At 42.0% G+C, this 20,103-nt stretch overlaps 1 protein-coding gene across 1 annotated transcript in view; it reads left to right on the forward strand.

The window, feature by feature from the left end:
• alk (ALK receptor tyrosine kinase) overlaps nucleotides 1–20,103 on the forward strand; it is a 362,245-nt gene that overhangs the window by 287,411 nt on the left and 54,731 nt on the right. Inside the window, exons 11-13 of the mRNA XM_061697428.1 lie at nucleotides 174–293; nucleotides 9,288–9,453; nucleotides 18,368–18,515. Of these exons, the coding sequence (XP_061553412.1) occupies nucleotides 174–293; nucleotides 9,288–9,453; nucleotides 18,368–18,515 (434 nt within the window). The remainder of the gene's footprint in view (nucleotides 1–173; nucleotides 294–9,287; nucleotides 9,454–18,367; nucleotides 18,516–20,103) is intronic.

Below are 20,103 nucleotides of genomic sequence, written 5' to 3' on the forward strand. Positions count from 1 at the left end.
TTTATAGCCAAATGAAACCCTTGCTGCAGGTTCCACATATTCACAATGGCAGTAAGGGGTTAGCTGGTAGTCTGCTTACTTGTCTATTTAATGTGATAGCAACTGCATTTCACTGCTGCACATGGAGTTTGAAATGCGATATTGTGGTGATAACATGTTATATTTCTTTTCAGCAAATGGAGAGTTTCCACCGGTGGCCAGTAGCACAACACGGTTGCCCATCGGACTGCCGATCACTCCCACATCCCCGTCCTTTGGGATTCCTCTGATGAACTTCCCTACAACAGATTATTGTAAGTGTGAATTTGTATGATAGATGGCTATTTTGCAGCTCGATGGAAGCTATTCACGCCATATTGTTTCTTTGTCTGTCTATCTTTGACTCTGCTTCAACCTCCTACACTCACACATGGATGGACTGATTCACAATTACTCTAAATGAATGCATTGCGTTTGACATGACACACAGACTGTAATAAAGTAAGCACGCCCCCCACTGGTTTGCATCCGGCTCTCAACAGCAGGAGTCCTGAAGAGATCTCCTTTGGCAATAAATGGAGCACGACGGGCAGTTACGAAGTGTAAAATCCTTCAATTTGTCTCCGGAGAATGTCAATGGAGACGGTTACACAGACTTGACATTTTCCTGCGCACGCTCTCTTCCTTCCTTCCATTAGTAAGGCAACAACAAGCAGACTTCTATATCGAAAGTCATACATTTGTGTTAGTCTTATCAAACCTTCTCTAAAACACATTTCTTTAGCCAGCAAGCTTTCAAGCACTGGAATCGCTCAAAAAAAAAAAAAGTGAGCTGTTACTCTTCTCTTGGTAAACTGGATCGGAAATCTTTTTTTATATACCCTCAGGTAGTAAACATGTTTCTTGGAAATCATTTAACACTAAGCATCCTGTACTTAAATAAATGTAGAGTGAATGTGAGTCTTCTCTGTGGTTTAAGAAATACCTTTCACTTCCAACACTGATGATGCCCCCAGGAAATTTAACATGTGTTTGTAGTTGCATTAATCTACATCATATTTGGTGTCGCTGGCAGCAGAAAAAGCTTTCATAGCTTTCATGCCCTGTTAAAGCCCAGACAATTGATTTTGTTGTGTACTGAGGCTTTAATTTCAACCTGGTTTGACATGTCACACAGACCCTTTTTGCTGATGAAGGGGATTATTTACGAAAGCTTTGTTTGTTCCAAATGGATCCAAACGTAATTGCTAATGCAAACAGATGTGGAAGCTGGATTGTGACTGCTAAACGGGAGGAATGTATGCAATTTTGGAGCTTCTGATTGATCTAAGGCAGGGGTGTCAAACTCATTTTTGGTGTGGGCCACATTCTAGTTATGCAGGGCTCGCGCTGCCTGATTTCCACCTTGCCAATGGCTAATTGAAACAGGAAAGCGAATATTGCCGACATTGGCCATGCTGCCAAATCAACATTGCCTGTGTCAAAACTCAAAAGCCCTTCCTGATAAAAGTTAAAGTGAGCACGTTCATTCTGGCGTGTGTGAATGATTTTAATGGTTTAGTTCCCCACGCTTCGTAAAATACTTCAAGCCGTCGTCCAGCCGCTGCTGGCGAAGCTCATGGGCTTTCCAAGCTGCGGGATAGCAGCGCATCGGGGAAGACAAGACCCGATGCGGCTTGCCACCGAATTGAAGCACGCATATTTATTAACGCGACATATGTTTGAAGTGTCGATGGTCAATGCGTCCTCCAATTCACATTATTTCTCACAGCTAGCTACCTGCCTTCTACCTGCTGCTAATCATAGCTTGATTGTCATTGATTGTCGGGGGCACTTGCTCAAACAAGGGCCGTCATTTGGGGGCCAAAGGCAAACATAGTCAAGGCCTATCTGGGTCCAGATCATGAAAGCTTATCGGCTTCCCAGTGACGAGGACTGGCTAAGTGTGGCCAAATGTTTAGCCACATAAACACACGTGATGTTGTGGCTAATTACTCACAAGTCTGGCTAGGAAATGTTTATACTGTTTAGCCAGGTGGCATGACCCAGGGCCAAACCTGCAATGGTTTCTCTCGTAGGGATGTTATGTGAATCCATATAAATGTATGTTTTACTCATATTATTACACACACACACAAAATGATGGGTAACTACAGTAGTTTTGAAATCAAAAGCCAGTAAACGTTGATGAGTAAATGTTCAACTATTCTTCAGTTTGAAGGGGGGATTGGTAACAAAAAAAAATGCTTCCAATGTCTCAATGTTATTAAAAGTGAAGATAATTTGCAATTTTGGTATTTTAGCAAGAAACATGAAGCCAAAGCACATTATTTGCTTTTGCTGGCCACATAAAATGATGTGGCGGACTGGATCTGGATCAACACTAATTGTAAGAGTGCACTAAAATGACCAAGATGGCAAAGAAATATAGAGTTTTGTCGTAAGTGATATGGGACGACTCCTTGTGACTGGGTCCAAGTAAGCATCCAAAATTAGATAGCTAAATAGAGTAGTATATGTTGTGATAATTGTTGTTTCTGGCATTTCAAAAGTATTAATATCAGCAGCATCTTCTCCCCGCCACCTCTCATTTTGACTCTGCTAAGCTGGTACCACTGTGAGTTCCGGTTTGCACCTGTCTTTCAGACGTAGTATGACAAAATCAACAATCTGTCATGAGCTGTGCCTGCAGTACTTCTGTTGGAGCCCGGGTGGTGCTTTGCACCCCTCTCGCCCTCTCTCTCTCTCCCTTCCCCTCTCTCTTCGCAGTAATCAGCACCTCCTCGGGCGCGCACCTGTCACCAATCAGCTTTCAATACCACCCGCATTAAAGCCTGCCAGATCCCTGAAATCCTTGCCAGAGTATTGGCGTTTCTCCTGCGGTACAACGCCTCTCAAACTTGCACATAAGATACGCCAGTCTTAGATACCCTTCCGACCTCCGTGTTCTTCCTTCTCCTCAGTGCTCCCTCCGTGTTCCCTGGCGTGCTGACCTCCTCCGCCAAGCCATCCACCTGCTCACGCCACCGCCTGCCGCACGCTCCCCGTCTCGACGACCTGCCAATACGCCCCCAAGGATCCACCTAATATCCACTTCAATAAACCTTTCACCACGACCATTTCAGCCTCTGCTTGCTTCTGGGTCCCATGAACATCAGATCTTGACACAATCGCAATTAATCTCAGGTTTAATCAATCACATTGCATATTCCAATTGCATCTACAGGAAGACCTCGAGTTACGACGCACTCGACCTACAACGTTTCGACTTTACGACGCCCGTGCCTCATCCGCCATTTTGTCCCAGCACCATAGTATTTCTGCTTAGCTAGTGCATAGTGCTTGTCTGTGTTTGTGCGGCGGGAGTATCTTTGCCTTTTTCGCCCTCCTTTTTTCACACTCTCAGCAGTAATGGTAAGTATTTTTTTATTTTTATGTATTTTAATTTCTTTATACAAAGTGTTAACCTTTCCTGCTATGGTCACCTGACTGTGGTTGGGAGACGCAGGGGTTAATTCCCTTCTCTCGTTGCACAGTTGACCTGGGTGGCGGCAACAATAAAGGCATGAAGCGCCGATTTGCTGCTTTAATGGCTTTATTACCTGCTCTGCACATTCAACGTCAACGGGTCCTCTGCTAATCGCTACTCTTCGCCGGTCGCCGTCACTACACTACTATACACACTCACACCGACGCGCACTCCTTCCTCCTTCGCAGTCCTGTCTCAATCACACATCGACGCACACGCCCACACACACTGATCTTGCTGTCACAATCACGTGGGACAATACCCGGAACAGAAGTATTTCGCCGTAAATTTCGACTTTAACGGTGAAATCCGACTTACGCGGAAAATCGTGTTACGTCGCCAACGTAGGAACGGAACTCGTTCGTAAATCGAGGACTTCCTGTATTTGTATATGCTCCTCCCTGTATGCATAAAATGAACTGCATAGCAATTTTGCTCACTTAGCAGATGCAGTGCTGAGTGCGTCCAGTTAATAGATCTGTTTGCATGAGCAACCAAGTTTTTGCCTGTTTTTGCATGTGCAAACCTTCTGTAAATCAGGCCCTCAGTGTTTACAATAATCTGTTTATCATCTTATAGATACACATGAAAAACTCAAAGTATTAGAAATAAACAACAAATAAACAGCATTAAATGTTATATAAAATATAAACACCTTTCTGACAGTCAGCGCTATTATCCTTTGGAAAGCTCTAGTTAAGAACAGTGACTTGATTTCCTTATCTAATTCATTTAATATCCCCACAAAAAAGTATTTGTCAGTTACAGAAAAAATATGTTGCTGTTGTATTAGCGTAGCGTATTTGTGATTAATCTAAATGCGCTGTTGGTAAGGTTCTTTCACACTAGCACCTTTCATCCATTCATCCATTTTCCTCCACTTATCCTAGGTCGAGTTGCGGATTCCGCAGACACCCTGCAGAAGGAACTCATTTGACCCACAGCTCGTGACCATATGTGAGGGTAGGAATATAGATCAACTGGTAAATCGAGTGCTTTGCTTTTCGGCTCAGCTCCTTCTTCACCACGACAGACCGATACAGGGTCTGCATTAGTGCAGATGCTGCACCGATCAGCCTGTCGATCTCCCGCTCCATTCTTCCCTCACTTGTGAACAATATCCCGAGATACTTGAACTCCTCCATTTGGGGCAGGATCTCCTCCCTGACCTGAAGAGGCGACGCGACCCTTTTCCGACTGAGGACCATGGCCTCAGATATGGAGGTGCTGATTTTCATCTCAGCCGCTTCACACTCGGCTGCGAACCGTTCCAGCAAGAGTTGGAGATCACGGCTTGATGAAGCCATCAGAACCACATCATCTGCAGAAAGCAGCGACATGATACTGATGTCATCAAGCTGGACCCCCTCAACACCCTGGCTGTGCCTAGAGATTATGTCCATAAAGGTAATGAACAAAGGACAGCCTTGGCAGAGTTCAACTCTCACTGGAAACGAATCCGACTAACTGCTGCCAATGCGGCCCAAACTCTGACACCGGTCGTATATGGACCAAACAGCCTGTAGCAGGAAGTCCGTTACTCCTGGAGCACCCTGGACAGGGCTCCCCGGACAGGGCTCCCCGAGGGGACGCTGTCGAACGCCATCCACAAAACACAGATAGACCGGTTGGGCAAACTCCAGTGCACCCTCAAGGACCCTGCTCAGGGTGTAGAGCTGGTCCACTGTTCCACGGCCAGGACGACAACCACACTGCTCCTCCTAAATCTAAGATTCCACTTCCTGGGAGACCATCCTCTCCAAAGGCCCTGAATAGACCTTACCAGGGAGGCTGAGGAGTGTGATCCCCCTATAGTTGGAACATACCATCCTGTACTCTGATACTGTTTGGTGCATCGGCACAAACAGCAGTCAGGACCCGTCCTCCCACCCGAAGGCGGAGGGAGGCTTACCTTTCATCAACCAGGATAAACCCCAACATAGAGACACAGAGTCGGGGGCCAATAAGTACGCCCACACCTGCTTGGCGCCTCTCACCATGGGCAACTCCAGAATGGCAAAGAGTCTGAATTTCTCAATCTCGCACACCAGGCTTGGGCTCTTTCCCTGCCAGAGAGGTGACATTCCATTTCACTAGAGCCACCTTCTGTAGCCGGGGATCGGACTACTAAGGCCCCGGCTTCGGCCGCCACCCAGCTCACTATGCACCGGACCCCCTTGACCCCTCTCACAGGTGGTGAGTTCACGGGAAGGGGGACCCACGTAACCACTTCGGGCGGTGCCCGGCCGGGCATACACCCATGGGGCCCGGCAAGGCACCATGCCCCTTGTCTTCGAGCCCCACCTCCAGGCCTGGATCCAGAGGGGGGCTCCAGTGACCCGCGTCTGGACAAGGGAAACTTACAGTAGTTCTTAGTTCTGATTTATTTTTATCATCATAAGACGTCACTTAAGCTGTGCTTTGTCTGGTCCCCCACTTAGGACCTGTTTGCAGTGGGTGACCCTACCAGGGGCGTAAATCCCCAGACAACTTACCTCCTAGGTTCATCGGGAAACACAAACCCCTTCACCACGATAAGGTGCCAGCTCAGGGAGGGGTTGCACCTTTTAGTTTGTTTTAATCAAATTGTAGGTCATTTTGCCCCCTCCATGAGTTCAGTTGGTCAGGCGTGAACACAACATACGAACTCTGGTGCTGACCAAATTAACCGGAGCCACAGTTCCAAATGCTGTATAGCGGTTCGCATGTGATATGAAAGCCATCCAACCTTCAGTCTGCATTTAAGCAGGTTACTTTTTGGCCCAAAGCATTCTCGAATATCATTATAATGAGGTAAAAAGATTAGATCATTGATTTAACAGACATCTGTGGTAAATTGTTGGCAGTTTGCACCCACAGACATCTGATAGCAGCACATTTTATATTCACAGCATGAACGAGAACAAAGTGCACTCGGCTATTTATTGCCATATTGTAGCCATCTATTCTGTGTTTATTTGTGCTCCTTTATGCACTTGTCACTCTAAAACTACTCACCCTTTGACACATGTAATGAAGAGGAGACAGGAAGATGTTTGCAGAACAATTTTGTCACTTAGTGGTGTTTTATAGGTACTGTCAGAATGAAAAACTTTTCTGCTGTTCGGCAGGCAACATAAGAACCCATCTTGCACTTTGTGGTTGCTTCATCTGTATTTCATGTTTAAGAAACTTATTGTCAACATTGTTGGTTGTGTGTGCTATAAACTGTTCTTTGTTGGCAAAATTCTCTGATCATTTGTATGCTCATTGATATCCATTATGATTTTGATTACAGGCCATATACATGCATCTGCTTGGTAAAATTATTTTGTGTATGGAATTCATTAATTTATTATTATTTTATCAGTAAAATTAATCATTTAGATCTCAATGAGCTGAAGTCTCACAAGATTTGATGAAGCCTGATGTGAAATCAGACGATAGCCATGCAATCACCAGGCTTTTGTGACTTTTTAGGAATATTTTAGTGGGGGTAAACTCCTAATAGTACCACGATCGAATTTGGAAGTTCCACTGTATTTCAGTGGCAACATGTTTAGTAATGTGCTGAGACCATTCAAAGGAAATCAGATCAATCAAAAAACATAAATCAAATATTTCAAATCATTTACTTGGGTTCCTGCTAGTGGTCTAATGAGATCAGTAAAACGATGTTTCCCCAAATAGATGAAATCCCAGATTGATGTAGCAGCCAGTGAATCATTTCTGCACGCCGCCAATCCGGCATGTACTATTCAATATGCTGAAAAGGTGTAGATGAGTAAGAACAAGAGCCAAATAGAAATATGCTAATTTGGGGTGCTTCTTGCGCATTGGCTTGTCAGTCTGGAACGCAAGCTGCTGACTTGTTTTGTTCATAGGAGAGTCAGGCAGGTTTGACCTGCTTACATGCTACGATGATGTATCAAGAGTGTGAGCTGGATTAGAGGCTTCAGTCTTGACTTTATTCTGAGGAGGATGTATGACATTTAAAAAAAAAAAGAAATTTCACTTCCAATAAAACCTACTGACCGAGATCATCACTACTCTTGTCCTTGTTATCATAGATAGTAACCGTAGAGGGCAAAGATGTTTAATTTGCAGTTGACTGTTCTGAGGACAGTCAAGAGTGCTTAACATTCGCCGGGTGTCTGCCTTCTCCCCTTGTGGGCCTGATGTGTTGCCATGTGCTGGGCCTGATGGGGATTTTAACTCAGCCAGCCTGTCACTCCAACAAACCTCCTCTCTTCCCTTGACACACTCCGTGATTAACCCCAACAAACGCCTCGTTTCCTCTGTCCTTCATCTTTCCCTATCAGCATATCTCAACACCATCTTTTATGTTACATTTGTTTCCCATTTCTAAGAGGTTTTATTTATTGACACTTTGTGAGTTCAGGTGTTTGCCCCTTCACCAAACCACCATGTCTTTCTGTCAGCTGCCTCTGATCCCACTCTGCTCTCCTTGCACTATTTTTTTACTCACCCCAACTTCACCTGCACACGCTTTCGTCTTTGGCTTTTCCTTCTTTATCTGCGTCCATGCTGCACGTATCCTGGCAAAAGACGCAATCGCTTTTCACCTCCTCTTCTGTTTAAAATGTACTCATCCTTAGCTTTTTACTGGAAAAGTAATCCGAGATTGTGGTAGTTCACTCTGTATTGGAGGGAATGCATCAATAACCCCAATATGAGTTCTCTCTTCCCACACGTGGGTGTGCACATGTGTGAGCGTGTGACAGAGATAACCATTTGATACAAAATATAACATTTCCAAAAGTGATCATCTGCAAAAGTGAGGCAGTGTGTACAAGCGTGATCTTCTTTGAACCCGCAGCACATTTTCATATCAAGGTGTTCAAGTTCCGCTCACGCAACATCAGACAACAAATCCAAGCACCGTGGATTAGATGAAAACTGGCTCCAAATCAAATAGAATGACTACTGCTTGAAACAATCCAATTGGCTCTTTCAACTTGCTCTTCAAGCAGATGTTGCCCCCCTTCCGCTTCATGCAGAGACGGTTCTGCCATTAGCTCATTGCTTATTCGTTGAGAAGTTGAAATTCTTCATTGTTTCCTTATCTAACAGTTAGCTGTAGTTGCTGTTGTGTTGTTGTTGTTGTTACTTTGGGTTTAGTGTGAGGAGAACAAAAACAAGCAGTCATGCAAATCCATCTTTTTTAATTACAGTAATTTGACTCCCATGCTTGATTTTGGATCGCAGCTAACTTCGGGTGAAAGGCGGGGTACACCCTGAACTGGTGGCCAGCCAATCTCAGGGCACATATAAAGGAACAACCATTCGCACTCACATTCACACCTACAGGCAATTTAGAGTCTTCAATTAACCTACATGCATGTTTTTGGGATGTGGGAGGAAACCGGAGTACCCGGAGAAACCCCACGCATGCACGGGGAGAACATGCAAATGCCGGGATTTGAACCCCAGTCCTGTGCTAACCAGTCGGCCACCGTGCCGCCATGACAAGAATATTCTCAAGCTAATTTCAGTGAGAGCTCTTTCAGTGAGTGTGACACATGGGACATTCGCTTCCATTGTTAATATTACAATAATGGACTCTCATATGACTAAACGTACCTTATACAACTCACATCCTCACCTTGCAGTAATTAATTATATATTCATCCATGTGTGATTTAGAGTAGGTAAGTAAGATAAATTGCATTCAATGCATTAGGCATTGCTTACATTGCATTCCTGTCTCTTAATCGCTCTATCGAGATACAGTATGTCTGTCTAATCTTAAATGTTATCCTCTCTTCTTGGTGTTCAGCCAAAAAATGGATTTTTAACACCTGTGGTGCTGGCGGCCCAGAAGGTCCAACTCCCTCCCAGTGCTTCCATTCCTATAGAAGCAGCAAAATCAATGTGACAGTGGGCACTCGGGGACTCTTCAAAGGCATTCAAATGTGGCAGGTCCCTGAAACTGGCACATACAGGTAGGACCCAGTCATTATGTTGAAAATGTTTACATAATACTGTATTACTTTATACAGTAGTTTTTGGAACTCATTATAAAAATCAGAGCTGCAATTTTACTTTGTTACTCTCAGCAGATGTTGAGTAGCAGTAATATTACTTCTCCACAGTACAAAAGTGCATTAGCTTAACTGTACACATTTCTTGGCACTATAGTCCAAACAAGTTACAGAATGACATCAACATGAACCAATAAAATATTAGTACGTAGCTTGAAGCTACTGTAATGGATAGCGACTCGCCACACAGACTACAAAAGACTGGCCTGCCCTCCTTGTGTAAATCTATTCAGAAGACCCCTCCCGAACCCCCCTGACAAGCCGACAGGATGTGTGTGTTGAATCAAATGGACACTTAACCAGATTAAGCTTGTTCTTACCCCCTCCTAAAATCTAAAAAAAAATAGACTTCTCTGTGGAGACGACCCAAAATGCCCCAGAAGGTCTGGGGTGTCTCCTCATGAACCACAGCTGGGGGAGGAAAATTATTAATGACTGTTGAACTGGACACAATACCTCTCCTATCAGCCCTCAAAATGCTCTTAACAGACTCATAGATGCCAGATATCCCTCATCGATAGAGCACGGGCACCCCCAGTGGTGACCAAAAACACTGCAAGATGGACCTCTTGTGACCATACATTATGTGTTGAGAATGAACAATGTAGTTAAGGACATACCACGTCTGTACGGACGTGGTATGTTGATTCTGCAGGTTTGCCGATGAGTCTCTTCACGAAAGACTGTACAAATGTGTCTTAAACCAAAAGTATGAAATTACATTGTGTTGAACAATATTATTTGATATGCCAGAACTAAAATTGAAACAAGATCCATTTCATATACTTAATCTCTGCTTGAGACAGTTTCAAAGCTGGGAATCGTTTTTGAAAATGTGCGGAGTTCACTCGTGATTAGGGCGTGACCCGCGCACTTGAGAAAGTTAGAACAGAAATCCAAGTCAGGGACATGAGCTCTTTTCTGGCGTGTCTCAGAGGTATAAAGGTCAGATCCTTCCTTTGTCTCTCTCTCTCTCTTGCTTCCTGGTTTTGCTTCTGCGCTTGGCTTCCATCCCCACCCCCTTCGTCTTTGTCATCATGTGGTTCTCCCTAGACAACGAGGAAGGATCAGTCTGGCGCTAAGCTGCGATGCTGCTTTTGTCTTCGTAGCCCTTTTTGCCTCGCTAGGCGACTAGAGAAACCTCTGATCCACCCGCAAGTTACGCTCTCAACCAAGCGTAAAAGCGTGGGCCACCAGCAAGTCCAATGGCAGAAAATGTTCTGAGCGCAACTTCCCGAATCAGCATGACCATCAATTTTCATTTTGGTAGTCCTTTTCGGTTTTCTTCCTTTGGTCCATCTTCTTCCCCGACGTTTCAACTACCTTATTCCCGTCTGAGACGACCAAGAAAAGAGCCTCCTACTCTTCAACCACGTGCTCCACGCATAGTGAGTAAACATTGCAGCAAGTACCAGAATAACTACAAAATGGTGCAAAGTAGCTTGGGGTTAGTTTAATTTCTGTATTTTATTCCACCTGTATTACCAATGTGACTGATTACACATCAAATTAACTCAATTTACTGTTTATTAAGCTTAACCTCAGTGGCAAATATTTTTCAGCCAGTAGTTGACAACAGCGAATGTCACGGTATATTTGATTGACAGGTGAAGGGCTGGCGGACCAACCACACAGTAGCCAGTTTAGATGGAGCCTTTGTTTTTGAATTTCCGATTTAAATAATTCCGACAGAGGATCTCTGGACAACTGTTTACCTGTGACGTGAACTATTCGGATCGGATGTGTACATGATGTATACTACATTTAATTGGAAGAGCCATGACACATGCGCACATCGTCGTGATTGTCACGTCATTTATCAAGATGGAGGTTCCTCGTTTATTCAGCACAGTAGTTGAGATTGTGTACGTTTATTGAAAAAACACTTGATAAAAACAACATAAAAGTAGTTAAAAACAAGATCTCCGTGGCGTACGAGCTCCATCGGGAGCTGCGATGACGTCCCCATGCATTTACGTCAAGGCGAAGCATGCGCAGACAGGTTTTCCCGGCTCTATTCCGAATGACGGTATACATGGCAAAATTTACTTCTGGAATACCCAGAGAAAACCAACACAGGCATGAGGAGAACATACAAACGCCACACAGGCGGGGCCAGGATTTGAACCCCGGTCCTCAGAATGTGCTAACCAGTCCTCAGAATGTGCTAATCTGTGATTGGCTGGAAACCAGTTCAGGGTGTACCCCGCCTCCTGCCCAAAGATAGCTGGGATAAGCTCCAGCACTCCCACGACCCGAGTGAGGATAAGCGGCTCAGAAAATGGATGGATATATATATATATATATATATATATATATATATATATATATATATATATACACAGTCACCTCCAAAGGTATTGGAACGGCAAGGTCAATTACTTCAATCAATTTTATTTTTTTTTGTATACTGAAGACATTTGGGTTTCAGATCAAAAGATGAATATGAGACAAAAGTTCAGAATTCCAACTTTTATTTCATGATATTTATATCTAGATGTGTTAAACAACTCAGGACAGAGTACCTTTTGTTTGTCTTTTCAAGTGAGCAAAAGTAAAAGTGTTGGAACAGACAATAAACATAACATAATATTAACATAAAGTGATTAACATTTAATATTTGGTGGCATAACCCTTACTTGAATTTCATTGACAATTTCTGCATTTTTTTGGGAGTGCAGACCTCTTACAAGGCAGACGGTTTCTGTCTAAATAGTCAAGGTGTTAAGGTATTGGCTGCCAACATTATTTACTGTGTCCATCATTCAGCATCCCAACAAGAAAACACTGGCCTTGGTGACAAGGCTGAAGGACAAAAAGATCCAGTTGTTCCCAAACAATTGGAGGAACATGAGATAAGGCGACACGAGGCGCAGACGGATTCATCAGCGTCATCCAAACAATCGGAAGAGCGAATGACAAATGAGATGAGCCAGCACGTTGAATCTCCCACACCCCTCCCTGGCCCATTGGAGCAAATCCCAACGCAAAACTCAGTCTCTACAAGCCTTAATTCACTGCTAGGTGTGACGGACAGGATGAAAGCGATTGTCAATATTGGAATCCAACGTACACCACGCCAAGATCTTTCTCCCATTCCCCCTAGCCTTAAACCACCGTCCACTAAGATGTGAAGGGCCCCTCCTCCATCCATGAAGAACCTTATCTGCGAATCTGACTGATATCTGCGGGGTCTTTTGCAGAATAAGCTAGACTCAAATGGAGATCAGGCAGATCCCTGTAATTACAAGGTACAGAAAGTCAGTCAAAGAAATATTGCACAAAAAAGTAGAACTACAAATTTAGTGAGGATAAAATGTGAATCTATCAAACCATTGTCACAGTTATCTCTGCGAGACTAGCTCTTTTCAACATCAGGTCACTGGGTAATAAATCAATGTTGATTAATGACATCATTACAACCTATGAGCTGGACTTTTTGTTACTAAATGAAACGTGGTTAACAGAAAGTAGCTGTAATACCATTTTAAATGAGGCAACACCAGCAAATTTGTATTTTATGAACAAGTGTCGAATAGGGAAAAAAAGCGGTGGTGTTGTTGTTATTTTTAAGTAATTCTTTCAGTGTAAAGAAATTATACTGGGTGATTTTAGCTCTTTTGAATATCTGTTTTTTAGTTAAAGGTGACCCAAAGGTTATTGTTTTAATAATTTATGGACCTCCTAGATGCAATAGAACATTTATGGAGGACTTTTCAGAACTGCTGTGAGTTATTTGTACTGACTACAACTATTTTGTCATAACGGAAGACTAACATTCATGTTGACAATAACATGGAAATAAAAATCTAAAGAACTCTCTGCTATAGTAGACACATTTGACCTATCTCCACATATTAAGAGTCCAACCCACACTCAAGGTCACATTTTAGACCTGGTCATCTCTAAGGATGTTGAAATTATATCAATTGGTATTAAGGATATGGCTATTTCTGACAATTTTTGTGTATTCTTTGAATTGCAGATTCTTCCAATAGTTCAGACAACCTCTATGTCTATTAAGAAAATGTACATAAATGAGAGTATCACCACTAAGTTTGTGCCGAAAACTGGGAATGCTGAGACAGTTGATGAACTTTTGGATAATTTCACCTGTAAAATCTCCAATGTCATGAATGCAGTCGCTCCGATTAAAATTTAGGCAATCTAGAGGCGAACTCGAACACTGTGGAGGAGCACAATGATGGCAAAGACCTCTAAATCAAAGTGTAGGAAAGCAGAACGTAAGTGGAGAAAAACTAAACTCCAAATTGACTATGACCTCTACAGACAGTCTTTGGAATTTTAACCAAGAGTTAGTCAGGGCTCGACAGCAACACTCTTCTGAAATCCTCAGTAAGAACTTCAACAATACTCGCACTCTGTTTGCTGTGGTTGACAAGTACACAACCCAATGGATTGTATTTTTCTGTAAATTGCCAGACAAAATGGTTATGTAGACTTCAGAATTCATTCTGCTGGTACCATCATGAGTTACATCATCAATAAAGAATAGTGACCCCGTTCCCGAAGCAGCCATGCAGGCAGCAAGCCATGACATTACCTCCACCATGCTTCACAGATGAGCTTGTGTGGCTCATAAACAGATACTTTCTTTCTCCATACTTTGGCCTTTCCATCATTTTGGTAGAGGTTAATCTTGGTCTCATCAGTCCATAAAACTTTGTTCCAACACTTTTATGGCTCATATCTGTACTTTGCAAAATCCAATCTGGCCTTCTGACTCTTTTTGCTGATGAGTGGTTTGCATCTTGTGGTATGCAGAGACTGGACAACCATTTTGTCAGGCAATATAAAGAAGACATTGACTCAAAACACACTTTCAACACAACAAAGGATTTCATCAGGGAGAAAAAAGTGGAAGGGCTTAGACTGGCCAAGTCATTCACCGGACCTTAACCCAATAGAGCATGCATTTTACCTCCTGTCGTGGAGACTGTAGGGAGAAACCCAGAGAAACAAACAAGAACTGAAAGAGGCTGAATAAAGGCCTGGAAAAGCATTTCAAATTAAGAATGCAACAGTCTGGTGAAGTCAATGGGTCACAGGCTGGATGCAGTTATTGCAAGTAAGGGTTATGCCACCAAATATTAAATGTTATTCACTTTAAGTTAATTTAATCATGTCTTTTCCAATACTTTTGCTTGAAAAGTGGGTGGCTGCAAACAAAAGGTGCTCTGTCCTGAGTTGTTTAACACATCTAGATGTCAATACCATGAAATAAAAGCTGGACTTTTGATCTGAAACCCAAATGTCTTCAGTATACAACAAAAACAAAGCAATTGACCTTGCATATATATATATATATATATATATATATATATATATATATATATATATATATATATATATATATATATGTGTGTGTGTGTGTGTGTGTGTGTGTGTGTGTGCTCTTTACCCCAGGCTCCCCTGTACCTAAGGCACTATGGTGGTCCTGATCGGCTCTCCGTTTAAACGGTTAACGCTCCCCGTTGTCCCTGCATATTACACAGTTGACCATAACCACCAACGGGAGCTTGCTTAAGCCAGTATCAAGAAAGATTCGCCTTGGTTCTCACAGCTGCTTATGAAGCGTCGGCCCCGCTTACGTTAGGCCGCAACTCGACAGAGTAACCTCAGTAGATGTCAGGTGACATCTACTTACTTTATAGCTACTTTATAGCTGCTCTCTCTCTCACGAGCTTTTGCACTTGGAATTGACCTAGGAAGGTTAGACGGTCTTGATGTGACAGTCAGGACCTGTTGTTATTTAAATTATAGCCAAAACAACCTTTCAAAAATAGTAGTAAAACAATCATACTGTGTAATGTGTGATTATGTCTGCTAACATGGATAACACTGCACTTATTATTCTTAAAATGAAAGGAAGGAACATTTTTCCATAATCAGACAAAGATTTAGCAAGGGCAAAAGCATCAAATAATAAAAATAAAAATAAAAAAATTCACAAAAAGGAACTGCATGTGAAACATCTACTCACTCACAAATGAGATAAACTATTCCAAGCCGATCCTCTAACATGAAAACCAAAGCAGTCCAAAAACATCAGTTCAGGGAAAACAGTTGGTTACATTCAAAATCTCAATATATGGTAAGTAAAAACGTTCCAAAGTCTGAAGATCCAAAGCATGATCAAATGTGACTTAATTCAAAAGAAAAAAATGAATATTCGATTGATCAGGTCGAGCATTTCTCAAAAACGCTTCTTCTTCAAAATTTGTGTTGAGAATAGGTGTCGGTTTAGAAGAGAGAGGTCAAAGGCTCAGTCCCTGGGGTCATTGTAAAAAGCTTCTCTTTTGTTATGCCCCCCTTCTCAAATTATTACATTTTTGCATAGTTTCCCCACTTAAATTTTTAAGATCATCAAACAAATGTAAATATCAGACATATATAACCCAAGTGACCCTTAAAAGCTGTTTTTAAATGGTGATTTAATTTTTTAAGGAAAAAAAACTATTCAAAGTAACCTGGCCCTATATATATATATAGTGTGTGTGTGTGTGTGTGTGTGTGTGTGTGTGTGTGTGTGTATATATATATATATATATATATATATATATATATATATATATATATATATATTAGGCTTTACACGATCAGGATTTTTGGGGCCGATCACAGAGTTTAAAAAACTGATAACCGATCACTGATCCGATCACAAGATGGAGGAATGTGTCTATTTAAATGACCTGTTCATTTACTGTATATACTTGTGTACTTAATTGCTCAAAAAATTATATTTACAATAAATAATGTATCTTTGTTCCTCTATTTATGCCAGTGAGGCATAGTGACAGACAGAACAAATGAATGGTCTTCTATTAGAAAGCAGGAAGTACATACAGTAATTAATGTATCCACCTTTTGTGACATTTTTGTTTGTTGGTGTTCCGTGAGATTTTTCAATTGTAAAATATGTTCCTTGGCTCCATAAAGGTTGGAAATCACTGCTATAGTCACATCGTGTATTCTAATCAGTCAGTTCAAACCAACATTACATGACAGAAATAAAGGGTGCTAACTTATTGTAAATAAATTACTTCGACCACACTGAAACTTTAGAGCATGATTCGAGAGAACGGCAGCATGTTTATGTACAACCGTTCGTGCTAGCAGTAGCTTTGTTAGCCTACATTACATTTTATTGCCTGCTTAGATAAGATAAAGCCCAAAAAACGGGATGCGGTGGTGTCGGAATACAAGATTTTATTGCAGTAATAGTCTGTTCTTTCACGATCTGACAATCGTGAAAGAACAAATTTGTCTTGTAGTTTGATCTGGGCATTACGTGCTGCCTGTCTCAAACGTGTTGTCTGTCCCACACCACAGACATGTTCTTTTTTTATTTATTTTTTTAAATAACTTCATTGGCCGTCAGATATTCACAGTACTTCATCAAAAGACACGCGACAAGTCTAAAAATAAACTACCTTTTGGATTCAAATATACTGTGCACGCGGCGACGCGGAGTTAAGGTCTTTTGATCGGATCGGCAGATTATGACATTTAAATCGATCAGCATAAAATGCTAATTATCGGCCGATACCTATAAGGCTGATAAAATCGGCGTAAAGTCTAATATATATCCATTTTCTGTACCGCTTATCCTCACTAGGGTCATATATATATATATATACATATATATATATGTATATATATATATATATATATATGTATATATATATATATATGTATATATATATATATATATATATATATATATATAACATTTTCAAAATTGTTATAGCGACAGGCTTATATGTAGGGCATGTGTTTGAAATACTGGCCGTATGCTAAAAACAAACATACTTGTATATCTCACACTAAAACTGTATTTCCTGAGCACAGCCACAGTCTTGAGCATCTCATCTCTTTCATAACTATGCACTCCTCTCTCCCGCCTACTTCTTCCTCTCTTGTGTGCATCAGCAGGGCATCAAGGTTCCTCAAAAGAGCAGAGGAGCAGAGGAGAGAATCTTCAAAAAGGCTTCAAAAATACATCAACAATCAGCCTGAGCACATTGTCCTGTGTTTTACGCTAGAATGCAATATGTAGTATCCATCATCTTAGGCCAAATCAATATCTCTCCTGTGGGCATTTTATGAAAACATGAAGCATTTATCTTGAATTCGACTTCGAAAAAGTTCTCACCTCCCACTCAGCCCTGCTGAGTCTTGAGTCTTTAAATACATAACAGTCATGACACATGTCCCAGAATTTTTAGAAAAACACTCTCTGCCTCCAAACATCAAAATTGTGGCCTTAATGCATCTTGGTTATCTGACAGTGCCAGTAAATGAATTTGGCAGACGGCCACAGAGATGAATGTGTGCTCTACATCTCCCAAAAGTCATTAGGCAAACAGCTGACGTAGCTACCTACCACCAGGCAGCATTTTCTCCCCACCAAGCATGACCACCAGGGAAGAGCAATATCGAAGCACTCCCAAAAACCAATCAATGTTTTTTTTCTGGCTGGTAAAACTGGGACAGTTGAACTGGGCGTCCTGTGCTATGAAAATCGATGTATTTGCTTTTATGTGTCTGCATTATATTGAATGGATGCGTGCATACTTGTGCTTACGTGCCTTGAAGCTCAATTATTATTATTGAAGGACGCTGACAGAACGTGTAGGTTTTCCAATTTCATTTAGCTTGTTATTTGTTTGTTGTTGTGTGTAAATGTTAATGGAACCTCTGAGTCATTTCTGGTATAAAATTCATCCACAGTTAATGATATGAATGAATTATGATTATTTTTGTTTGTTCTTCTGTTGTGTGCGTTTGTTAGGATCACAGCCTTTGGTGCAGCAGGCGGCCGAAGTGTTATGGCTATAAGTAGATCGCACGGCATCTACATAGCTGGTGACTTTCTGCTGAGGAAAGGAGAGCTGATTTATATCCTGGTTGGTCAAAAAGGAGAGGATGCATGTCCCAATGTAAGTTTCATTCAAGCCATTGTGGTTTACAAAGTATCCAACTATGCTGCCTGGAACATCTCATGGTATAAACTCTTTCACCGTCCACATTTGTTAGCCCACAGTAAAACCTCTGCCACACAGTCAACCTTCACAGAGATCATGTTCACCGAGACATATTTATTTAACGATGCATTACTGTGTCCCACTAGCAGAACCTGGGGACCCCCTTAAATTTTTCACTCTTTGTTATTTTGCAGCCATTTGCTAAAATCATTTAAATTATTTTTATCCCCTCATTAATGTACACAAAGCACCCCATATTGACAGAAAAAAAAGAATTGTTGAAATTTTTGCAGATTTATTAAAAAAGAAGAACTGAAATATCACACAGCCATAAGTATTCAGACCCTTTGCTCAGTATTTAGTAGAAGCACCTTTTTGAGCTAATACAGCCATGAGTCTTTTGGGAATGATGCAACAAGTTTTTCATACCTGGATTTGGGGATCCTCTGCCATTCCTCCGTGCAGATCCTCTGTCAGTTCTGTCAGGTTGGATGGTGAACGTTGGTGGTCAGCCATTTTCAGGTCTTTCCAGAGATGCTCAATTGGTTTTAAGTCAGGGCTCTGGCTGGGCCATTCAAAAACAGTCACGGAGTTGTTCCGATGCCACTCCTTCGGTATTTTAGCTGTGTGATGAGGGTCATTGTCTTGTATTAAGGTGAACCTTCGGCCCAGTCTGAGGTTCTGAGCATTCTGGAGAAGGTTTCCGCCCAGTATATCCCAGTACTTGGTCGCATTAATGTTTTCTTCGATTGCAACCAGTCTCCCTGTCCCTGCAGCTGCAAAACACACCCACAGCAAGATGCTGCCACCACCATGTTTCACTGTTGCAACTGTATTGGACAGGTGATGAGCAGTGCCTGGTTTTCTCCACACGTGCCACTTAGAATTAAGGTAAAAAAATTCTATCTTGGTCTCATCAGACCAGATAATCTTATTTCTTACCATTTTGAAGTCCTTCAGGTATTTATTTTTTTTTTTTAGCAAACTCCATGTGGGCTTCCATGTGTCTTGCACTGAGGACAGGCTTCCATCGGACCTAAAGCCCTGACTGGTGGAGGGCTGCAGTGGAGGTTGACTTTCTAGAACTTTCTCCCATGTCCCAACTTCATCTCTGGAGCTCAGCCACAGTGATCTTTGGGTTCTTCATTACCTCTCTCACCAAGGCTCTTCTCCCCCGATTGCTCAGTTTGGCCAGACGGCCAGCTCTAGGAAGGGTTCTGATTGTCCCAAACATCTTCCATTTAAGGATTATGGAGGCCACTGTGCTCTTAGGAACCTTAAGTGCAGCAGAAATGTTTTTGTAACCTTGGCCAGATCTGTGCCTTGCCACAATTCTGTCTCTGAGCTCTTCAGGCAGTTCCTTTGACCTCGTGATTCTCATTTGCTCTGACATGCACTGTGAGCTGTAAGCTCTTATATAGACAGGGGCTGTCCTAATCAAGTCCAATCAGTATAATCAAACACAGCTGGACTCCAATGAAGGTGTAGAACCATTTTAAGGATGATCAGAAGAAATGGACGGCACCTGAGTTAAATATATAAA

This window comes from Phycodurus eques, chromosome 14, assembly GCF_024500275.1.
Source record: "Phycodurus eques isolate BA_2022a chromosome 14, UOR_Pequ_1.1, whole genome shotgun sequence".
NCBI classification, from domain to species: Eukaryota; Metazoa; Chordata; class Actinopteri; order Syngnathiformes; family Syngnathidae; genus Phycodurus; species Phycodurus eques.